This window comes from Xyrauchen texanus, chromosome 25 (assembly GCF_025860055.1).
Source record: "Xyrauchen texanus isolate HMW12.3.18 chromosome 25, RBS_HiC_50CHRs, whole genome shotgun sequence".
NCBI classification, from domain to species: Eukaryota; Metazoa; Chordata; class Actinopteri; order Cypriniformes; family Catostomidae; genus Xyrauchen; species Xyrauchen texanus.
This window is the reverse complement of record NC_068300.1, coordinates 10,525,725-10,548,771: the sequence shown is the minus strand read 5'-3', so window position 1 is coordinate 10,548,771 and position 23,047 is coordinate 10,525,725. Positions and strand designations below refer to the sequence as shown.

Below are 23,047 nucleotides of genomic sequence, written 5' to 3'. Positions count from 1 at the left end.
TATCAAATGTGAATATTTGGTCTCCACTGTTTAAGAAGACTTGAAAATGGCATCAAATGTTGTCAGAGGACCATTAAAAAGGGAAATATGTTGTTTGATCAAACATGGCTCAGTCAATGGAATATCAAAGATCACCTGTGCACAACATCTGTTCAGGAAACGAGCCTTTTCCTCTTCCCGTTTGAACGCGCTGAAAAGAGACTGGGCTAAAATTGTATTAATATCACAGCTTTGTGGTTGGTGCTGGAGCAGTCATGTTTAGACTGCAATTGTTTTTAACTAAAGGATCAAAACTTATGCAATGCACCATGTGTTTAAGGTTTTATTTGAGGTGTATGGTAACATTTGTCAGACAAATTTGCACATAGCAGGTTTCTCTTTGTTTTGCAATCACTACAATGCAAACAGTAATCATTTATTTACCTGGGCAATCAACACAGAACTGCCCTTGACACCTGATTGATGTTCTTGTAAAGTTAACACAATTACCATAAAATTTGTTTCTGATCATTAACACTCAAAGACAATAGAACAGAATGTGACGTTAGCATCAAAATGGCCTTTATCTTCATGGGAAACTAGGAGTGGGAGGAATCTTACATTTTAGAAATGATAATTGGTGGTTGACATTATGTATTTTAATTTGAGTCTAAAACTCAGTGTCACAAAGTACTTAAAATGTTGACTGTAAATTAGTCTTAAAGGGATAGTTTACCTAAAAATATATATTCTATAATTTACTCACACTTGTGTTCTTCTAAATCCAAATATCTTTTCTGTTTTGCATGGGAAACAAAAGAAAATAGGAAGGCAATATGTTGGCATCAGTCACCGTTCTCTTTTCTTGCATCTCTTTTCATACAATGGAATAAACTGTTGACATAGGCTATGTAAATGTGGGAGAACAAGAGGGTGAGTAAGTGGTGACAGAATTTTTTTTTTTAGCCATGAACTGTTCCTTTAATTTTTGTGTTATATAAAAGGTAACACAAAATATTAATTGTAAACAGGCACTGATGTTATGGACTAAATGTCAATGTTGTTTTGTTCATTATTATTATTTTTATTGGCATGTCGGCACTATTTCCCTTTTTCAGCAAGTTATAATATTAATAAGCTTATAATAAAATATATAACTTAAAATATAATTAATAATACAAATATAACATTTTATTATATGTTATAAATATTTAATTAATGAATTGTTATAAATTGTGTATATATATATTACTTATTTCATATTATATGCAAAATATATAAATATAATATACACAAATGTATTAGATATATATATATATATATATATAAATACAAAAAGTACTAATATATATATATATATATATATATATATATATATATATATATATATATATATATATATTATACAAATTTAGGAATAACGTAATTGTTAATGTAATTGTTATATTTTTAAATATACATTTAATTATGAAAATTAATATTAGTTATATATTAATACATACTAGATTTATATTATTAATTTTATATGATAGTTTATTATATTTTATAATTTAAACACAGTTTATAAATTATATATTTCCATAGTATAAGGAAGTCATCTTTTATGGAGGTCATGCTAGCCCTCCTGTGGGAGTGGTCAGCATCTGTTGTGTAAATGTTGTGTACTGTTATGATGATAATGGCTTTGGAGGATTTGGGAGGAGTAAATTTGTGTCTCGGGGCAAAAGCTTATAAACTACTCTCTCTTAATTTAGTTTTCTCGCAGTTTTACGGAGCACGTTTGGGATTTGTAGCTTGTCTCTTGACCTCTGGATGTTGACTGCTGAATGTTAGGGCAGGACAGTTCAGTCAGGTGCATCATGGTGCGTTTTGGTCGCCTTTCTTCGTGGCACAGTTGTGATCTTCTCCACATTGTTCCTGAAGGCCTGTCTGATGAATTTTTCCAGAGTCAATCACCAACAAAATGTCAGGTAAGGCAATGATGTTACTGCACCATCTATGACTATAGAACTTGTTGACTGTTGAACTTCTAGTTGGTGTGCTTTCAGCCATGATGCACCATGTTACCGGAATGACAGTTTCTCAAGGTTCATGTCAGTGCTTTACTCATTCTGCCTGATTTTGAGTGTTTATGCCTCAATGACTTGTGTGTTAATGATTAAACTCCTGGATACCATCACTTTAGAGAACTCCCATTCCCATGATTAGCCATCTCTGGGAATTGTTTGACAATTTCTCATTGAGCAAATGTTTGGATTGAAGGGGAAAAGTCTACGTGGCAATGCGTAATGGAGGATAAAAATGCACGTAATGGAAAGCTGTTAGTGGAATTGCACTACATGGCGCAGGTGTGGGCCCCTGTGCTAGACAGATGCTCTTATCTCGTCAGGTGATAAGGTGCTATCATACTAGTCACTGGCTTTGATGACTGATTAATTGTCCAGCCTTAAGCTTCAATGGCTCTTTGTTTGGGCCCTGCTTTGACTAATTGACATGGGTCACTGTGGTGTTGTTGGCCCTGAAATTTGCCTGTGTTGACACTAAAGGCAAGGCTGATGAAAGCAAATGTGATCTGGTCAGAAATAGTTTTTGTGAGTGTTTGTAATTTCACATTACCTTTCTTTGTTTTACAAACTGTTGATTTAAAAGCTGTTCTCATCTTCATCTTTGTAACGATTATCTATTATATTTTTACTACCACACCTAAAAGTCTTGCATTGGCTCCTTAAAGGGATAGTCGAACCGAAAATGAAAATTATGTGTTCATTAACACACTCATGTAGTTTCATATACCTATGACTTTCTTCCGTGGAACACACAAAGAGATGTTCCATACATTGAAAGTGAATGGTGACTGAGACCTTTGTGTTGTGACACTTAAAGGATTTTTCCAGGTTCAATGCCAGTTAAGCTCAAACAACATTTGTGGCATAATGTTGATTACCACTGAAAAGTATTTAGACTCATCCCTTATTTTCTTAAAAAAGGGCAAAAATTGAGGTTACAGTGAGGCACTTACAATGGAAGTGAATGGGGCCAATTTTTGGAGGGTTTCAAGGCAGAAATGTGAAGCTTATAATTTTATAAAAGCACTTACATTCATTTTTTGGTTAAAACTTGTGTATTATTTGAGCTGTAAAGTTTTTTTTAAATAGTTGTTTTGGTGGTGGACTACTGTTCTAGCAAATTACAGTGTTTACAGTGTATCGTCATCATAGCAACGAGTTGTAAAATTGGATTTCACTTTACAGAGAACATTTTTATTACACTGAAATCATGTTAACAAGCCTATTGTTTACATCTTGTGGCTATACTTTGAAAGTTTACTGTTTGGCGCCGTTCACCGTAACCTCGATTATTGCTTTTTAAGTTCTAAATAACTTTTTGCGGTAATCAACATTATTCCACCAATGATTTCGTTTGAGCTTAACTTGTAATTGCTCCCCAAACATTTCTTTAAGTTTCAAATAAATGAATTGCAACTTAACTGCAGCTTTTTAGTAACCCTTGCTTGAAAGCCCTTAAAGGGTAACTAAACCCCTGCTCAGAGTCTGACTCCACCCACTAGCAATATTTGAAAAATGCTGGAAAAGTTGGCAGACCCCAGCGGGGATAGAGGGGACGAACCGAGGGCGTGGCTGAGCGGGGGGGCGTGCACCTGAGACCCGTAGTGACGGATTAATTGACAGCTGCTGTCAGACTCTAAAATGGAGAGTGACTGGAGTGACGCAAGTAGCTTTGCCACGGAGCGGTCTTTTGAAGTCGAGGACTTTTCTCCCCCACCTTCACCTGAAGTGGAGGAGGGTGAATTGTCTGTGGACACAGGGCCGGAGCCATATCAATTCGAGCCGCTGGCTCAAACTGTGGTTTTAACTCCCGCATCGCGATCGGCATCCGACGATGCAATACTCGCAATTCCAACTCCTGACTCGCTACAGTGGTTTTGACGAAACGAGATGGTTTTTATACTGCCATGGGCGTGGTAGCTCGTACCAAGGGCTTGGTGAGCTGGAACCTGCTTACGTCAGCTCTCACCGCTTACATCATGAACTACCGCAAACAGCCAATAGGAAAATTCAACTGCAGTAGCCACCGTTCAACCTGAAGAGGGCAGCACTCAGACGTTTTTACACCATATATTGTAGAATTAAAACACTTTATACACAAATGTCAAAAAAATTACTTGAATCAATGACCAGTACTAATAAAGCCCCATTCTTACAGATCATTAACTAAAAAAAGTTGGTTTAAGGTTTAGTTACCCTTTAATTATACATTTGGAGTTTATAGATCTGTATTTAACAGTGTGAATAAGGTCTTTCTTAAGCAGACATGCTCACTTATTTTTTAAATTTACTGAGCTCTTAGTATAATGGTCAAAGCCTGCAGGTCACAGGTTGAGCATAAGTAAGCTGGAATATGTATCCACTAAGTCATTTCCTTAAAGATCTTTAACCTGAAATTGGCTGGGCTTGGCACACTCAGATCTGTAGTGAGGATACAGACCAAACAACTGAAGTCTAGACTTGTTGCAGCACATATCTGGGATTCCCCACTCTTTTATATTCCAGAGGTCATTTCCCTGAAACTGGAAGGAAGAGAAGCACACTTGGGAAATCACTCCTAATGTGGAGCAGGAGCTTCATGCTACTTTCATTTTGATTTCATCATAAATGCAGAAAATCATCAGATGCTCTCGTAATGATAGATTCATTAATGGCTATAATGGATGAAACTGCGTTTGCAATCCATGTTACTTCTGTAATTTGCTGCATTTCTGAGTGAAACCGTATATTCACAAAGTAAAGAAGAATAGTAGGGTGGGATTCGATTATCCATCAGTAATTGATTGGGTTGCGAAAATTTGTCTCTACATGACAGGTGGTTGGTAAGAAGGGGTTGGAAATGAGATGTCTTGGTGGAGACAGAGTTATTAAAATAATTTAGATGTTATATTTTGATTAAAGATATTTTCTTTGGAATAACATGCACCTATAAAGTCTTCTCAATAAGACCAGCAATGTGTTTTGAGAAAGTAAATGGGGTAAATCTAGACCTTCTTATACTTACACGCAAGTCTTTAGAAGCATTTGTTATGAAATTACTTTTTCAGTATGCAGATCTCCCATTGCCTTAAGTTTATTATTTTTCACCCACATCTCAGAACAGCTCTAACATAATGTGACTGCAACACAAAGTTCCAATTAAACTTATTTCAGAGAACTTAACACAAATTATGTCCTGCAAAACATATTGTTGGCTGGAATCTTTGAGGAACGAGGATGTGTTGAAACCCTGCAAACTGTCTTCTTATCCCCTCCCTCTTTACATGTCACCCTCTGTCTGAGCAGCCACACCTCTCTTTCCTGCCCCACACAATGGGATAGGGTCCTCCTAGTTGCCATGGCATTTGGGCTGTCCTATTCAGTAATGCAGGAAAGCAAGCTCAGTTGGTCAGCTTTACCTCTGATCGCAGGTTGACTTTTTCTGATAACTACAGAGGACCAAGTAGGGAGCCTTGATGCACCTTGTATGTTTTTACATGGAAATCAAGGAGGACTGAATCTGAATTAGCGATTACCCATTTTAGCACAATTATTTTTGCTCGGAAACCCATTTGACATCTGTGCAAGTGTTGCGGAGGCAGTTGTACTCGTGTATCTATCGGCTTTGAGTGATTGAAGCAGCTGGCTCAACCATGGGTCAGACGCTGTGAACTCTGCTGAAAGATTATCATGGTCTTCTTCGATTTTCAGATGTCGCTCGCTACTATGGTGAGTTGAGCAAATGCTCTGGGAACCCTGTTCTGCTTCATAAATTCACTGGCCATTCAATACGTTTGCAGTTTTGGAGAGAGTAAGAAACATAGAGATTAAGGGCACAGCTGATCCCAAAGGGGGTGTCATAGCATGTGCAACTTTTGTATCATGGTGCTGTATTTTATTTTTAAATAATTTCATGTTAATTAACATGGCAATTATTTGTTTTAGTGGTGCTATGTAAGGTTAAAAATTAGTTTTTGCTTATTAAAAGGATTATTCGCCTAAAATGTTTATTCTAATCATTTATTAACCCTCATGTTGTTCTGAACATTTGTGACTTTCTTCCATGAAACACAAAAAGAGATGTTAGGGAGTATGTTACCCTCAGTCACTATTCACTTTCATTGCATCTTTTTTTTTTTTTTCTCCATAAAATGAAAGTGAATGGTTACTGAGGCTGTCACTTTGCCTAACATCTACTTTTGTGTTCCCCAGATGAAAGAATGTCAAATGGGTTTGAAACAACACGAGGAGTAAATGATGACAAAATTAGCATTTTTGGGTGAACTAAAGCTTTTAGTTTATTTAAGGTCTTGTGTGTTGCTTTAAAGTTTAATTTGATGGAGAAGTAGAATATTGATTGTTCACAGTTCTGTTTGCCACATTTAGATTGCCCACGATATGTGTAAATTATAGATGTGGGGCTTTCAACAGGAGGGTTTCTTTTGATCCTTCTTTGATAGTATAAATGTAACCGGATAAATTGGCAATTTTTTTTATTTAATACAGGTTTTTTTCCAACACCAATTTTAGCGATGTAACAATTTCACTGAAAAAGTCATTTGAAAAATTGACGTGAATTTTAGAATTTCTTCTGCCTTTTGGTCTGCCCCACTTTTACTTTAATGACAACATGCATTCGAGCTTCATGTCATCCAGCATGATTTCAATGGAATATGAAGGAGTTGACATGGTCAGTGTCACAAATGTTCTTATTTTGTGACCCAGATATAGTGCAGAATCTTAAATATTTCTTATTTATTTTACAGTAGCATTTCATTGTTTAGAATATTCAGAAATCTCAGATTTTCAGCGTGAACTCAGATTTACTTATATACGCTGTATAAGTACATAAACATTTCTTTTTTTAATGCATCATATTTGAATCATCTCAGTGGTCCATGATTGTAGTAGTCTAACAGAGGTGTTGTCCCTGGGCTGATGGAGTGTCCGTCCTCACCAAAGTAGGGACATTTCCTGACATCTGTGTCCTCATCCGATCACCCCAGATTCTGCACAAATCTCCCCATCAAAGCTCTCAGTTAGGCTGCTGCTTTGGCCCAGTTCTAAATTTAGAAAGAGGGGCATACTGGCCAATCCACATTTCTATTATTTACTCAGTTGTAGAAGTTTTTGATTACTCTGTCAAACCGGTACCATTCTATATAGACATACATTTGTGACCGTTTTAATAGGAGTGTTTCATGGCTTGGTAGTGAATTGTGTTGTTTGATACAAAATGCTCTTCAATGGTTTGATTGGTAAATTAAGAAACTTGATTACCTTTGGAGAAAAGAACTGAGACAGACACTACATTTGCATGCACAAGAATGGTACTAGGAATTTGGACATATTCTGATTATAAATGCATCATGTAAATGGTCTGCGTTCATATAGCACTTTTTTTTTAAACTTTAGAGGTTACCAAAGCACTTTACATGGTGTCCAAATCACCCATTCACTCACACATTCACACGCCAGGTGGGCGCTAGCCTGCCATTGGGAGCAACTTGGGGTTCAGTGTCTTGCCCAAGGACACTTCTGCATGTGGAGTCATGTGGGCTGGGAATCGAACCGCCAACCCTGCGATTGGCAGCCAACCTGCTCTACCACCTGAGCCATTCTGACTATCCAGTGAAATGCAATATGTATTTATATCTGTGCGTCAATATAATAAACCAAGTCGAGCAATAAAATAAAAACATCTGGAACAAAGAGACAGATTTTTCTACAAACACTCAAATAAACAAACATAATGTAAAGACTTCTGAATTCTGTTCTGTTTGCTGATTATGGGCTAATGTGAACTTTCCTCTACATGAACATGTATAGAAATAAATGACTTTTTTGTAACATTTGAGAAAAAAATATATTGTGTGCTGAATTTGTTTTCTCCAATTTGTTAACATTGCTTAAAGATAATTTTTTAACTTTTTTTATTTCTTGATTTAAATAGATTTTATATCCCACTGTAGAAATACATACATTTAGTTTTGTTTTAATGCATCACCCTTTAATTGTGTCAATATGCACAAAACACATTTAACATCACAAAGGACACCTGACAAAGAAATCTCAAAAAATACAAAATTTGATAAGCATCAAAATGCAATGCTTCTGTTATTGCGACAAGGAACTGCTTTCCCCGTGTTTGTTTAGGGAATTCCATTGTTGTGTCTTTACAACTTTCCTGTTTTTTTGAGCATTCCCCAAATATGTCGTAGTCCTCTGTGGAATTTGCAGGAGTTATTAGTGGGTAACGGCACTCAGGGCAGAGGAATTCCCTGCGCTTGGAGAAAGGTCAACAGGCCGACTGTCTCCCGCGCAGTGAGATTACTACTTCCTTAGATACTAAACAGCTGTTTGTTTTGTTTAACTCACTGGAGCTCTTAAGATGGAGTGTGTCTAGAAAGACATTACAGTTGCAGAACAAATACTGATGAAACAATGGCAGTCTTGATCTTTCAGAGTGGGGTTGTTGGCCTCTTTGACCTGTATGATGTAATGCGGATATTGTAACGTATTCAGCAGGAATTCATTGTTTGGAAAGTCCATATGAGTCATATTGTATTGTTGTTTCTGCTGATGTCATTAGTTTACAGGAGCCCTTATGTTTTTATTTTTTCAAGAAGCGGATATTTACTGTAGCTAGGGAAAATGGGAAAATGCAAACACTTTGTAAGGAAAATGTGAAATTAAGCTCAATTTTAAATTTTCCTTACAAAGTGGTGGCATTTTCCAAAACTGCGATTAGAAATATTACATAAAATGTATACTGGTTGACAATTTTTTTTTTTACCGGTTTATCGTTTTTTTTTTACCTGTTTTAACACATTGGACTGATTTTATGTTTCTCATGACCTTAAAAACTCATTGATGGGAAGTTTTATGGTTTCTTTCACATTTTTGTTTACTACATAATTCACATTTTCATTTGTGTGATTTCATAGATTGATTTACTATTATTGTACATTTTAGATTGTACGAGTAGGCATATATAAACTTTTGAATGGTAATGTATATCGATTTGCAACTTATTGTTTGTGTTTTTTGTGGATGAGATTGAATTGGTTTAGATCAATCTTTGCTGCTAAATTTTGTTAAAGATCTCTGTTTACAACTTTCTCGCACACCCTCTCATTCAATCTCCCATGTAGTATGCAGATACTGATAATGGTCTCTCTCTTATCACTCTACCTGTTGTCCTTGACATTCTTGTTGATATACTTCTTCAAAACTCCCTAACTTTCTGCATTTGTAAACTCTGTGATTCAACAAAGTTGTCACACAGATTTTACTGTCTTTTCCCTCTCTCTCTTCCCACAGGGTCAGGCCCGTCGGAGGAAGAACATGACTGAGTTTCTGGGCGATGTCAACATCCCATCCCCGGATACTCTGTCCATGATTGGTGGGTCTTTACCAAGCGTAGCTCCTGGAGGTTCTCTGACTGGCGGGGCCGCTGGACCGAAGAACCGTGCCACCAATCGTTTCAGCGTCTTTTTTGGTGCTGCATCATCTGGAAAGGTAAATACCCCAACATACACTTCATACCACCATCTTTTGTAAGGTAAGGAAGTTCATTGTCTGGCCTGATTTCCTGTAAATCTCATAAAGATGATTGGACAAGCCAAAACAAACTCAAATATAAGGGTGATGGCACTTATATAACGAACCATTTATATGTCGCAAACCCATTATAATGTTTTATGAACCAATGAGGTTTGCAGTCACAAACGAATATTTTGCAAACCGTTGGCATGTTCAGTTGCAACCCAATTCTGATATTTTGCAAACCAATGAGTTTTTTTTGTCACAAACCACTTTTTTTGCGAACCATTGATGTTTTCAGTTGCAAACCAGATGATATGTTGCGAACCAGTGATGTTTTCTGTCATGAACCAATTCTGATATTTTGCAAACCAATTATGTTTTCAGTCGCAAACCAATTATGATATTGTGATGCATCACAATGTATTAAACGGCGACATATCGCAATGGCAACATATGACTATAGTACTATAAATATTGCTCGTACATTGAGTTGGGCACTGCTTGTGATCTGTACATGAATTATACCCCAAATTGAGGAGAGGTGTGCTAATACTCATCTACTCAATGGGACTTAAAATTTTCACCTGCCGGCAATAAAACGAGCAGAGAAAAAAATAATGCATCCACTATGAAGAAAGGACCAGAGCTATATCTAGTGACCACAATATCAAGTGGGATTGCACTTTTTTGACTTGGGCCAGTAAAAGGCTAGGGTATTATTTAATTTTTCTTGTGCCGTTCTGTCTCGAGTGCTCAGCCTTTTCAGTGTGTATGAACACGTTCAATGCATGCGCGCTATGACTGCTTTCTGAAGTCATCACTGGATGCAGACGTCCCACAAACTGTGCTAATGGAATTGCTGTCACATACATTGTGCCTGAGATGTAGCACCACGTGAAAACTGATACTTTGGCATTTACCAACCAGCCACAACATCCCAGCATTGTGGCGGCAACATTTGCATGGGCGAGCACCTCTTCAGAAAATGTACAACATCTAGTTGTTTTATAGTTAATCAATAATTTGGGATGTTAAAGTAACAACAGATGACTAACACAATACAACGTACAAAATCAGTGCTTGTTTTCCCAAATCTCATTACCCTCAATATAAACTACCCCCTCAGAAGGGTTTCAGCCCACGGTTACACCAGATGCATGACTAATAGAGACAGTAGCTGTCACTCACATGCCATTTCAAACATCCCCTCATTCACAAAAAGCATGAAAACCCAATAGAAGAGACTCAGGGGCTGTCCTTATGTCCCATTGGGACTCTGCAATCACAAAGGAAGGGTTACTTGGGGCCAAACACCCATCTCCAGTAGACACTACAGGGCAGCCTAGTCCATCTGTGTTTGGTCCCTATTGTCTGAAAGCACTCAATGCAAACGACTCATTGTCATAAGTACACTAGTCATCCCGTTAAAGGACAAAAGCCCCAGTGGCACATGGGCTATCGGTGATGTGAGTGGATGGGGTTTAATTGTAAGGTGTCAAAAACCCTGTCGGGTGTGTTTTCTTGGAAAAGACAGACAGCCACCTGAATTGTCTGTCCAGCTGATGGTGGTCTACAGATGTAAATTAGACTGCAATTTTGCTAATTTGTTGGATTCAAAGGGATGGTTCATCCAAAAATGTTTATGTTGTTACAAACCCGTATTAATTACTTCTGTGGAACAGAAAAGAAGATGTTTGGCAGAATGATAGCCTCAGTCACCATTCACTTTCATTGAATGGAAAAAAGATGCAAGTGAATGGTGACTGAGGCTATCATTCTCTTTTGCATTATAGTTAAAAATGCGTCTCGAGACAGTTGCGTTCTGTTATATTTATTGAGCTACCTCTAGCTTTTATCTAAGTGCTAGAACACATTCGGTCTGAATGGCCCCTTTGAATTCTATTAAGCCATTCAACTGGGTTGCTCTCAAACTCATGAAACATTAATAAATCATGACAACATTTTTATTTTTGGTTGAACAATCCCTTTAAATGTGTTAAGCCCTCTAAGTTGTTGTTTTGTTCATTTATATGTGTTATTTTTAACAGATGGGTGGAACTATCTGTTAAATTGAATCTTTCTGGAATGAACATTGCTGAATTATTTTTGAATTTATTTGTTCCTTTGTGTGTGTGTGTGTGTGTTAGGAAGTGGACCGCGTGGAGCTGCTTCATACTAAGTTACAGGCTTACGCGCAGTTTGGTCTTCCCAAGGTTCCTTCTCAGCTTGCCTTCCACCAGGATTCCTGGGAGGAAGAAGAGGAGGAGCCGAACCTGACCCTCGAGGACAGCTGGAGGGAGCTCCTGGAGAACCCAGAGGTTAATAATGTTCAAATGTAACATTTACATTCACCTTTCAAATAATTCTCATATGACTGCTTCTAAACATATTTTGATTGTAGTAGACTCAGTTTTCCCATAAAAATGTTTGTTTTCAGAGTTTAAGCAGGCGTCAGTTTCAACAGCAAGAGGCAATATGGGAACTTATCCAAACAGAGGCTACATACATCAATAAACTCAGGGTCATCACTGATGTAAGAAGTTTTAACCATTTTCTTTATTGGAATGTTAAGGGTTCAATGCAAGTTGAGCTCAAATAATGGCATTTGTGGCATAATGTTGATTTTCACATGTTGATCTTCTTTGGATTACAAACTTTATCTGTGCAGTTCTATCCAATATTACTACTTACATAAAGTTAGTAATAAAGTTACTTACAACACTGTACTTTTATCACACTAAAATCATGTTATTATGTTTAATGTTTGGAAATATGTCACATTACAAAAGTTAAATGCATTTTGAATGCTGTTTTTATGTTGTCTATAAAGTGTCTCTTATTATTTTTCGCAGCTTTTCCTGTGTGGTCTGCTGAATCTACAGGACAACAGTCTCCTGAGTGAGGTTGAGCCCATCCGGCTCTTCAGCAACATCCAGGACCTTGTATGTCTGCACACTAGGCTGTGGATCCAGGTCATGTTTCCGGCGTTGGAGAAAGCTCGAAGCACACAGAGTCTGATCGAACCCACCGACCTGCAACAGGGTTTCAGTACGGTGAGTTAGAACACAGAGCTTGTGAGCAACCCAGCTAAATGTCTTAATAGAATCCAAAAGGTCTGTTCAGACTGAGCACGTTTTAACGCTTAAAGAAAAAACTAGTGGTAGAGCAATAAATATAACAGAACGCAACTGTCTCAAGATGTTTTTTAAAATTCAACATTCATTTGAACTTGACACAATGTCTAACAAAACATGTCGTTCCCATCCGAGACAATTAAAAAAACTGTCAAAAATGTCCGTCTTGCACATGTTTGTATAGAAAAAATATCTAAAAACCATGTAAACGAACACAAAACGTGCTCATTGTGAATGGCTCCTTAATGTTACAAAACAGCTGAAGGTTGTTCTAGCATCACACAGGGAATGTTTTAGCGATGTTCTGAGCAAATACTCTAAAACAAAACATCAATTTGGTGGCAATTTTCAAGTTTAAAGGAGTTGATCATCTGCAAAAAATTGTTAAAAGACTTCAGGCATGACAACTCAAATATTTAGCATGTTAATGTGGGTATGACATATTGATAGAATATTGGTCTTGGCGAACTAGATCTGAGACTTGCTACTGCTAGAACATTCACAGACATACTGAGTTAGGCAGGTGAACATGCTGCTGTTGCTGCTGCATGATTAGAAAAACATAAGACATGCTGTATCAAGCATGGATGACATGCTGCTGCACAATTAGACAAATACAATCCCCATGTAGAAGATGTAGACCAGTGGTGCTGGGGAGGAGGAGGGTTTCAGAGGAAACTCTCGCAGAGCGCTGCAGTGAATCCAGCTTATTTGCAAAGTGAGCAAATTAAAATGCTAGGCATGGAAAGAGTATGCAAGTTCATTGGCTACTCAATTACACATCAAAGGACCTATCAGCTTAAACGTGAGCCGATTGGCTTGACATATATCACATGTTAACAAGCTGACAGGTTAACAGATAACAAGTCAAATTAGCTTGCACCATTCAGAGTTTCATGCCTTAATTTAGTCATTTGTGGGTTTGTGCTTCTAGTTTGCATCGAGGTTCCAGCCATACATCCGGTACTGTATGGAGGAGGAGAGCATTTTGGAATACATGCGCTCGCTGCTGAGAGACAACGAACTCTTCAAGATCTACATCACGGTGAGCAACTACAACCAAAACAAGTAGAATGAAGTTGAATCAAAGCATTAAAAGCAATCTAAAGTGTCATATTCACCTTCTTAATGTATAATTTTAGTGTGTTGAAATGTCTTTCATATTTATACAGTGGGGAGAAACAAACAAAAAGTGTAATCGTCTGAAGCTGGCGGACATGCTAGCCAAACCACACCAGAGACTCACCAAATACCCTCTGCTCTTGAAGACCATTCTCAAGAAAACTGACGACCCAACCTCCAAAGATGCACTCAGCAGCATGGTAAGACATGGACAAATCTGAACATGGGTAGTATGCAATCTATTGTACTCGTCTGACTGTGTTGTTTATCCTCAGGTGTCGTGTGTGGAAAGCTTCATCAACAGTGTGGACTCTCAGATGCGCCAGCGACAGGAGCAGCAGAAACTAGCGGCTATTTCTGCTCGAGTGGAGTCATACGAGGCTGTAGAGGGAGCCAGCGAAGAGGTGGAGAGGGTAAGAACTGTGTACAAATCAGTCTCTCCCGATCATGACCTTTAAAGTTTCAGACAGCATAAGGGGCCATTCAACGTATCATTCTTGCACAAAAAAAGCTAGTCTCAGCACAACGAACAAAACAGAAGGCAGGTGTCTCGAGACACGTTTTAGGGCGAAGATTAAGTGCTTTCTAAATTGACGTAGCATGTAGCTCCAGGACTAAACGATAAAATGGGGAGATGTGGTGCAACGGGCAAAGATGTTTATGTAGAAACACGATTATAAAACAACTCGGATGCAAAAACGTTTTCAGTGCGAATGGCCCCCAAGTGTGATAAAAATCACTAAATGTCTGTTTATGACTTAATGACGAAGTATACCATTTTTCACCCTAAAACCAAATTCAGATTTTGAATTTTAGGAATTCTCAGAAAAAGATTTGCACTTTTCTGAACAGTTGGTATTAGACATACTGTATAAGAGCCTTCGCGCTCACTGTATTGCAGATTTGAATCATGTCTGATCTTATATAAATAAATAAAAAATTATCTAGACTATTAAAATCAAAAGAACATCCCAGTTCGAGATTTGAAACTCAGGCTAGGTCTACATAAATACATTTTTTATTGAAAACGCATTGATTTTGCTACGTTTGTGGAGTGGTGGTTGTGTAGTGGGCTAAAGCACATAACTGTTAATCAGAAGGTCGCTGGTTCTAACCCCACAGCCACCACCATTGTGTCCTTGAGAAAGTCACTTAACTCCAGGTTGCTCCGGGGGGATTGTCCCTGTAATAAGTGCACTGTAAGTCGCTTTGGATAAATGCGTCTGCCAAATGCATAAATGTAAATGTTTTTGCCTCTCATCTGCACTGAAACAGCGTTTTCCTCCACCGAAAATGCAGACTTTCGAAAACGTTCTCTCTAGTCAAATATGTATTCGTGTGGAAATGGCCTCAGAGATCATAAGATTCATCGTTCTGTTTTCAAATCTTGTCATGCATGTTTTTCATGCCAAATTCGCATGTCCTCAGGCTCTGAAAGAGTTCAGCTGTATTGACTTGATGGCGCCCATGATTGACACCTCACCAGAAGAGACCAGGCAACTGCACCTGGAGGGGGCGCTCCGCATGAAAGAGGGCAAAGACAGCAGGGTTAGTTTAAATCCCATTCAAACCTTTCACTTGGACTCCTTCAAAAGATCTGGAAGCATTTATAAAATTTGGGGAACATTGGTAAACATTGCAATTTATTATTATTTGTTTTGTTTTTTTAATCGCAATTTGTAAAAGTGTTTAAATGCAAATTGTGTGTTTTTGTTTAATATATGTTTGTTATATAAGCGTAAATTACCTTCTTTTATTATAGATGGAGGTGTCATTAAGTTTAATTTATGTATAATTTGTAATACTGTAGTGTGACTGTATTTGTGTATTTCTTCATATATAGATGGATGTTTACTGTTTCCTGTTCACTGATCTGCTGCTGATCACTAAACCAGTGAAGCGTTTGGAGAAGGTGAAGGTGGTCAGACAGCCCCTCCTCCTCCATAATGTTGTGTGCAAAGAGCTTAAAGACACGGGTGAGAATTTAAGCTCAGTTTAACACCACTTCATATTTACTGTATAACAACACAACACATTTTATATGTAACAAGAGTAGTTAACATGGTAGAGTGTCAAGTAATACACTGCATCCATTGCTTATCCATATCCACTTTTTGTTCTAACAAGACATTATCGTTAACATCATCACCCGTCAAGACATTTTTACGGATGCCTTGTTTCAAGTTTTGTTTGCACTATGCTCCACCCACAGAGAAATCTCATTGGTTCAAGTTCATTCTTCACATCTCTATATTAAACTGAAAGAAAATGAGAGAAAAATGTGCAATAACGCCTAGTTAGAATGAGGATTCTCAATTCTTTTCTTTTCCTGTGATAGGCTCATTTGTTCTCATCTACCTCAATGAGTTCAAGAGTGCTGTGGCCGCCTTTTCATTCCAGGCCAACAGCGCCACCCAGGGGAAAAGTTGGACTGATGCAATCTGCAATGTGCAGGTATCGTTTCCTACTGATAACTGAGCAAATTGCTCTCTTGGCCATTACTAAAGAGGAAGTTTACTCAAATGAAAGCTAACCGATTGGTCTATTTTGTGTGTTTGTTTTAGAATCAACTGCAGCGGCTGCGCTCAGAGGAAGCACGTCGACAGAAGGTCTGTCTGAAGCAGAGGTTAGAGGAAAAGGAAGATCAGGAGGAAGATGAGGAGAGCTGTAAATCTACTGCCAGCTCACCACACCATAAACACAAAGATCTGAGTAATAGGTAAATTTAACATTCACAATATTGTTAAAATTTTCCCTGTTGATCCTGATTATCTTTACTACTTGATTACATTGTTACACCTGATAATATCTGTCTCTTTCCATACTGAGTTGTTTCTCTATTAAATCTACATTCATTGTATTTGCTTAAGTTTTTACGAAGTGCACGATAGACAATATTTGGCTGTTTCGAGATTAATCGCTATTTGCTGAAGTCCATCTAGCCAATGGAGCAGTGCTTTGTTGCCCCTTGCGTTAGCTTTTTGAGTAATGTTATTTTATTTGAATTTTACTTTTATTTTTGAGTAAATGTTAATTTAATATAAAACATTTGGTGGTACATCTTGTTTGCTATGATTAAATTATATATATCCCAGCATTACATTGCCAATCAGTTGCCCAGCTCTATAAAGATCCAACCTGGTCTCACAGAATAATTTTTACAAAATGGTTTATGGCTTGTTATATGTATCGCAGCAGTTTCCAGCTGTTTTCAACTAAACATATATATTTAGAAAAAGTGCTATGACTTTCTCACCTTTTACCTCTCATGAGTTTGCATCCGTGCTAGAGGTGCTAAAACAACATTGACTGATTTACGGTCGCAAAAATTATGATTAAAAGGGTAGATTATCAGTAAACACATACTTTTTGCTTGTTTCTCGCACAATGCTTATGCTATCTTATGACATCTAAACAGTTTTACTATAGTGCATGACTTGTAAGGAGATGCATTTTAACGGTTATATAACATAACCAACTACATTTACAAGCTTGTTTAAGCACAATCAAATTGCATGTTAGTTCAACTGATAGAGCGTTGCACTTGTGATGTAAAGGACCGGGCTGGGAGTTCTGAAGAACACACTTAAGTCAATATGTGAGCGAAAGTGTCATAGAAGCAACACAAAATGACGCGGTTGCTTCAGCAATTGCATTTTCAATGTCAAATGTGCTTTTTATGACACTATCGGTTAGGCTTAGGTTTAGGGTTGGGGGGGCAATTTTATTTAAATCTCAATAGGGCATTAACCTTAATCTGTACTGGGAAAAATTAAACTCGCTTTTAGCACCCCACAGTGGACATTTCACCTCAGAACTGCTGCGATACATGCAAGGAAACATGTAATATAATTTTGCAAACATGTCGCCACAAGCAGGTAATTTTCATGAAATCAGGCTGTAAATATCAACATTATCGACTTTTGAAAAACACACAAGAGTCGACTTCTAGGGATATGTTTTTTCAGCAATTCAATTTACCTGTATTTTTTTTCTCTGTCTCAGCCAATCAGATGGGTCCACAGAGACCCTGTCGGTGATGGACATGGACGAATCTGGATCGTCTCTAGATCCCTCCATTTTGAAGGCTGACCCATGTGGGCCTTCAGACCCTGATGCTGATCTGTCCTCCCTCCCTGTTCAACCAGATCCCCCACACCCCATTCTACCATCCCGCATGAGGGTGCCAACTTTGAAACCCCTCCAGACAGTGAAGAGTGCTCGGACCTGGACCCACAATACTGTTCCATGTCCATGGACAGCGCCTATGGGACCCTCTCGCCAGAGTCCATGGTGGAAACGCAAAGCCGAACAGTCGCAATGGAAGATGAATCCAAGGAGGACAAGTTTGGGACAACAGAAGACGAGGAGCTGAAATATGATGATGCGGAAGATAAGAGCTCATGTGGTTCACAGAACTCAGTGGCGCACGTGTTGAAACCCAGGCGTCGCCCGCACGTCCAGTGCCGTCTGTCATTTTTGGAGAGACTCGCCTCCAAGTCCCGCTCAGAGGACAACCTACTTTCCATCGAATACCGCGGTAACCACAGCATTGCCAGGGCAGCCACAGAGTGCACAGGAAGTCGCCACTTATGGGAGCAGAGGGTGAAATTTTTAGACAGTGCTCCACTCAGCAGGAGCTTGTTGGAACTCAACTCTGCGGAATCGGACGATTCTTTACCAATAGATGCAGAGACGGACGAAAGCTACAGACTCACGTGCAGTATGCCATCAGGCATGATTTTGGACACATTGAGACAAGCCAGAATAGCACATGAGCCTGGTAGTAACCAGATTCCCTGCTATGCATTAGATGGCGAGCTATCGCCCCCTAGTGGCATGGAAAAAATGGGCAGCAGTAATAGACCCCAGCAGCACAAAAAGCTCACACAGGCACAGCTCTACCGGATACGCACCACACTGGTGCTCAACTCAACGCTTACAGCCTCGTAAGTATTGTATGCTCTTTTAATTTAGTTTTGGGTTGTCATAATTTACTCACATGTTGTTCCAAACCCATATACATTTTTCTGTGAACAAAAAAGTGATGTTAGGCAGAGTATTTATGCTGCTCTTTCCATATGACAACAAAAAAAGCCCCATAAAGGCCATAACATACTCTAAAAAAAGTACATGAATGCAGACGCTTCTAGCTACACAAGCTCGATTTCATCCATTGCTGAGTTCCAAAATGTGACCGCAATTCATAACACAACGCAAGTACATGTTGCATTCTAAACGTTGCCACAAGGGGCACTATATCGGACATTATTGTGAACTCTCTGCTTCTACTTGAGTTTTTTCTTTCAAGTCAACTACTGGCATGGTAGAGCAACACATTAAAGAGAATTTTGTGATGCAAGTAAGTTAAAAGTCAGTATATTTATAGCAATTTATTGGAATAATAACACGTGCACGTACGTTTAATGGCACAAACTACTTTTACAGGTAACTATCGCCTCTGATTACTGAGGTTCATTAACAACACAGTAACGCAAGAATGCACGTTATGTACTGAATGTTAATCTGAACCGTGTGTTGGCAATGCGTTGGCTAAGATCTTGCATTGCATAAAGTATGTTAATGGCCTAATACTAATCTATACAACTTATGCACTATATTCCAAGTTTTCCAAAGCTATACAGTTGCTTTGTGTGAGAAACAGAGAAAAATGTACGTTGTTATTCGCCTATAATTGTCCCCTCCACTGCAGCTCTCAAATATTATTCGCACCTCCACATATTTAAACTTGCCACATTGTGATCCATGATGAAACGCGTGATAACTAGTTGTCTTTAGCATTATTGACATTTAACCGGTAAACAAACCGGTTTTTTGATTCCTTACACAAAGCTATTAGGGTCGCCGCTGGCCAAACTAATGCCCTTAGCAGAGTTCCAGGTGGACGGGTTGGTGGTTTGCATGATAAGAGCATAAAGCGATCGTATGACCATGGGGGTGGGAGGTTCGCGTGATATGAGCGCAAAGCGTTCATCTGTGTTCCGCAACTGCTTTCGAGTCCTTGTATAACGTGCAAGATAGGGCAGCCGGTGGACTTTCTGGTGCCCTCCTAGGGTAAGCTGGTGCCCCCCTAGGGAGTTGGTGCCCTACACAGACTGCATAGTCTGCTTATAGGGAGCGGCAGTACTGAGAGCTCTCATATGGCTTCAGAAGACTTGAAATACAGCCCATGGGGGAATAGGGTTTACTAATATTTTAACTGGGCTTTTTTTTTGCCACTTTTGGAGCTTCACAGCATACATCCCCATAAACATTCTGCTAAACATCTCCATTTACGGAACAAAAATGACATGAGAGTGAATAATGGATGACAGAATTGTCTTAAAAGTAAATTAGTATCTTAACTTTTGTTGACTTTCTCTCTCTCTCTCTCTCTCTCTCTCTCTCTCTCTCTCTCTGCAGAGAAGTATAGCATCTTTCGGGCACAAACCCAGTTCCATATCGCCCTGGTGGGAATGAATTCTGTGGGACACAAATGCACTCTAACCAATGAGCTGTCTGGCTTCCCTCTCCGTTACCACTTCAAATCGTATGAAATCCTCACTATAGAGCTTCCTCCAAAACATTGCTGTGCAGCTTTACTGTCATTCATCTACAGGAGGGGAGGAGCGCAGGCTCGTTTACTCGTTGCACTTTGTAAAACACGACTAACTTCAAAAGACGACGAAGCTTTCAGTGGAACTGTGCAGTTACCGAAAGGAGACATACTGTGAACATTTAAGGTTGGGAAGGGTCACATTTTGATGGACTCTTCTGATTTGCAGAAGGCAACAGGAAATAGAAATCTGCTGAACATGAGAGTGAAGTGCCACACATTGGATTACTTTAATTCCCTGTTTTTGTAAAAGTATTTCTGTTTCAAAGTATTCAAAGAGGATGCAAGTGGTTAATATGTTAACTGCACTACTGTATGTAAATGTATGTTTGTAAAAGAAAGAGTGAATGTATCTGTTTTTCCAGATGTGTACATACATGTATGACTGAATGAATGACCTAAACATTGTTCTGAACCAAAATATCCACTGACTTAACATTCAGATAACTTGAGAAGCGGCTAAAGCAGATTACAAATATACTTTTGGACCCATGTTACATTCATATTTTGGCATGCAACTGCTTACACAATCAAACTCTTTGTTTTGCAAAGCTTATAGGATATAGATTAATGTAACATCCTGCTGTATCTGGTTGTGTATACAGTTGGAAAGATCCGTTTATAAAAGCAAATATCTTTAAGCAGGTGTTTAAAGGCATACTGATGCTTGGGGAAAATGCAATGATTTTTGACAAAGAGAGAAAAAGTGTTTCCTGTGATATTCAAGACACTGATTTCAGTTCAGTCTTATGGCTTGTTACATTGAGGATTCAGGTAGAGTCACCTGACCCCATATCGGCACTTACAAGAGCATATACAAGACACTGAATATTCTAAAGGGTTTGGTGTTTGGTTTGAGTGAAAGTTCATGATGGTTTTCAAAACTTAATAAATGTATTGAGGATTTATTTATCTGTAAGCATATGATTTTACCCATACTGCTGTTACCCAAAACTGAAACTGCCTGGTGCTTTACTAAACCATCTCCTAAACTCTGCCAGAAAAAAAATAATTAATAAAAAAATGGTGTATTAAATGTTTACTTATTATGTTTTTTTGTGTTCGTTATATTTATTGAGCTTGCATTGTTTTAGATATAAAATGTGGTCTTTATTAGTATTATTTCACTTCACAATTGTGTTTTGTTTTGTTTTGTCGTCTTAATTGGTTAATTGTTATTTGTCAAAATTAGTTTTGAAATCGGCTAAGAACCAAAATAACATAGTTTCCCATGTGAGAGTGTTCATTAAATGTCTTTCAAAATAAAAGACATATTTCAGTACTTGTGTAGTTTGTGATTTGTGTTTCTTAGGGACCCTTCATTTCTTATTAGTGTGCAGTGATTAATACCACAACAGTACAAGTTAAAGGTGTAGTATTTTTCCATTTAAGGCTGATGTAATTTCTGCGACACTAGCGCCACCAAGTTGAAATAATGTGTTCAAAACCGCTTTCTGAAAACGCCCTTTGTCTGCTGTTGTTCGAACAGCCATATAGTCCCGCCCCCCCCCATCTCACGCTATTGGTTAAGTAACATTGCTGGGTCGGGTCTAAGTGGGTCACTCAAATTTTTATAGTGCCACACAGACACAGTGTTTAAAGTTATCGAGAAAATGAATCTATGAATGGCTTACTTATAGTTGTCTCTGCATATTAAGCGGGGATAGAAGAAAGTATTTGAACACAGATAAAAAGTTCCATACTTAATCTTTAAATTTAAAATAAATTTGTATAAAATGACACCGAGGCAACATTTGAAATTATATGAATTTTGCTGCTATATGAATGCCCCATTCCCTTCTAATTACTCACTTTGTAGTGAGAAGTGCATAAACTCGGAGCGTGGAGGACTCCTGTTACCTTGTTCTCCATTCATTCCTATGAGGAACATGCTAGTTTATTTACGCTTTCTCCTATGGTAAAAACGCAGAGGTTGTTATCTCAGTATAAATGATCTCTGGTAATATCCAATTGCTTTTTAACTGTTTTTCAACATAAAATATGCTGAAAAGCTGCTGTTTTTTTTTTAATCAAACCTGACTGATTTTGAAAAAAGGGAGATGTTTTTTAGGCATATGTGGTTCGTACAGTATGTGCGAGGAATGGCAGCCAGTGGAATTTCAGATGCCCCCCTAGGGTAAGTTGGTGCCCCCGTAGGGAGTAGGTACACTACTTAGACTGCGTAATATGCGCATAGGGAGTGGCAGTACCGGTCAGTACTACTTTGAAGATGATTAATACTAAGAAATGTACTCAGATGGTCGCTTGCCACATCCTTCACAGTTTTAGCAATAAATGCTTTTTGAGTTATCGATAATAAAAGTGTATATCCTTTCTTATATGCTGAGAACCTTCCTGAACCACGACTATTAAAAAAAATAGAATTATATTTATTTCTTCAATTATTTATCTTTTTATCTTACCTATGTATACATCTGTGTTGGTTTATATGTATTTTTTATGTGTGTGTGTGTAATTTATTATTATTTACTTTGTTTAAATAATTGTTTGCCCTTCACCTGTACTTGTTGGATCGGTGCAATTTTGCACATCTTACTGAACATTTATTTTGAAGTTAAACATTATTTTGAAGTTAAACATTT

At 38.2% G+C, this 23,047-nt stretch overlaps 1 protein-coding gene across 1 annotated transcript in view; it reads left to right on the top strand.

Moving 5' to 3' along the window:
* The window catches only part of plekhg5b (pleckstrin homology domain containing, family G (with RhoGef domain) member 5b), a 31,339-nt gene extending 12,558 nt beyond the window's left edge, over nucleotides 1-18,781 (top strand). Inside the window, 13 exon segments of the mRNA XM_052092138.1 lie at nucleotides 9,348-9,545; nucleotides 11,720-11,890; nucleotides 12,010-12,105; nucleotides 12,425-12,625; nucleotides 13,641-13,751; nucleotides 13,879-14,028; nucleotides 14,104-14,241; nucleotides 15,257-15,376; nucleotides 15,672-15,804; nucleotides 16,167-16,282; nucleotides 16,393-16,547; nucleotides 17,834-17,949; nucleotides 17,952-18,781. Coding sequence (XP_051948098.1) covers nucleotides 9,348-9,545; nucleotides 11,720-11,890; nucleotides 12,010-12,105; nucleotides 12,425-12,625; nucleotides 13,641-13,751; nucleotides 13,879-14,028; nucleotides 14,104-14,241; nucleotides 15,257-15,376; nucleotides 15,672-15,804; nucleotides 16,167-16,282; nucleotides 16,393-16,547; nucleotides 17,834-17,949; nucleotides 17,952-18,781 — 2,535 coding nt within the window.
* Nucleotides 18,782-23,047: the final 4,266 nt, after the last annotated feature.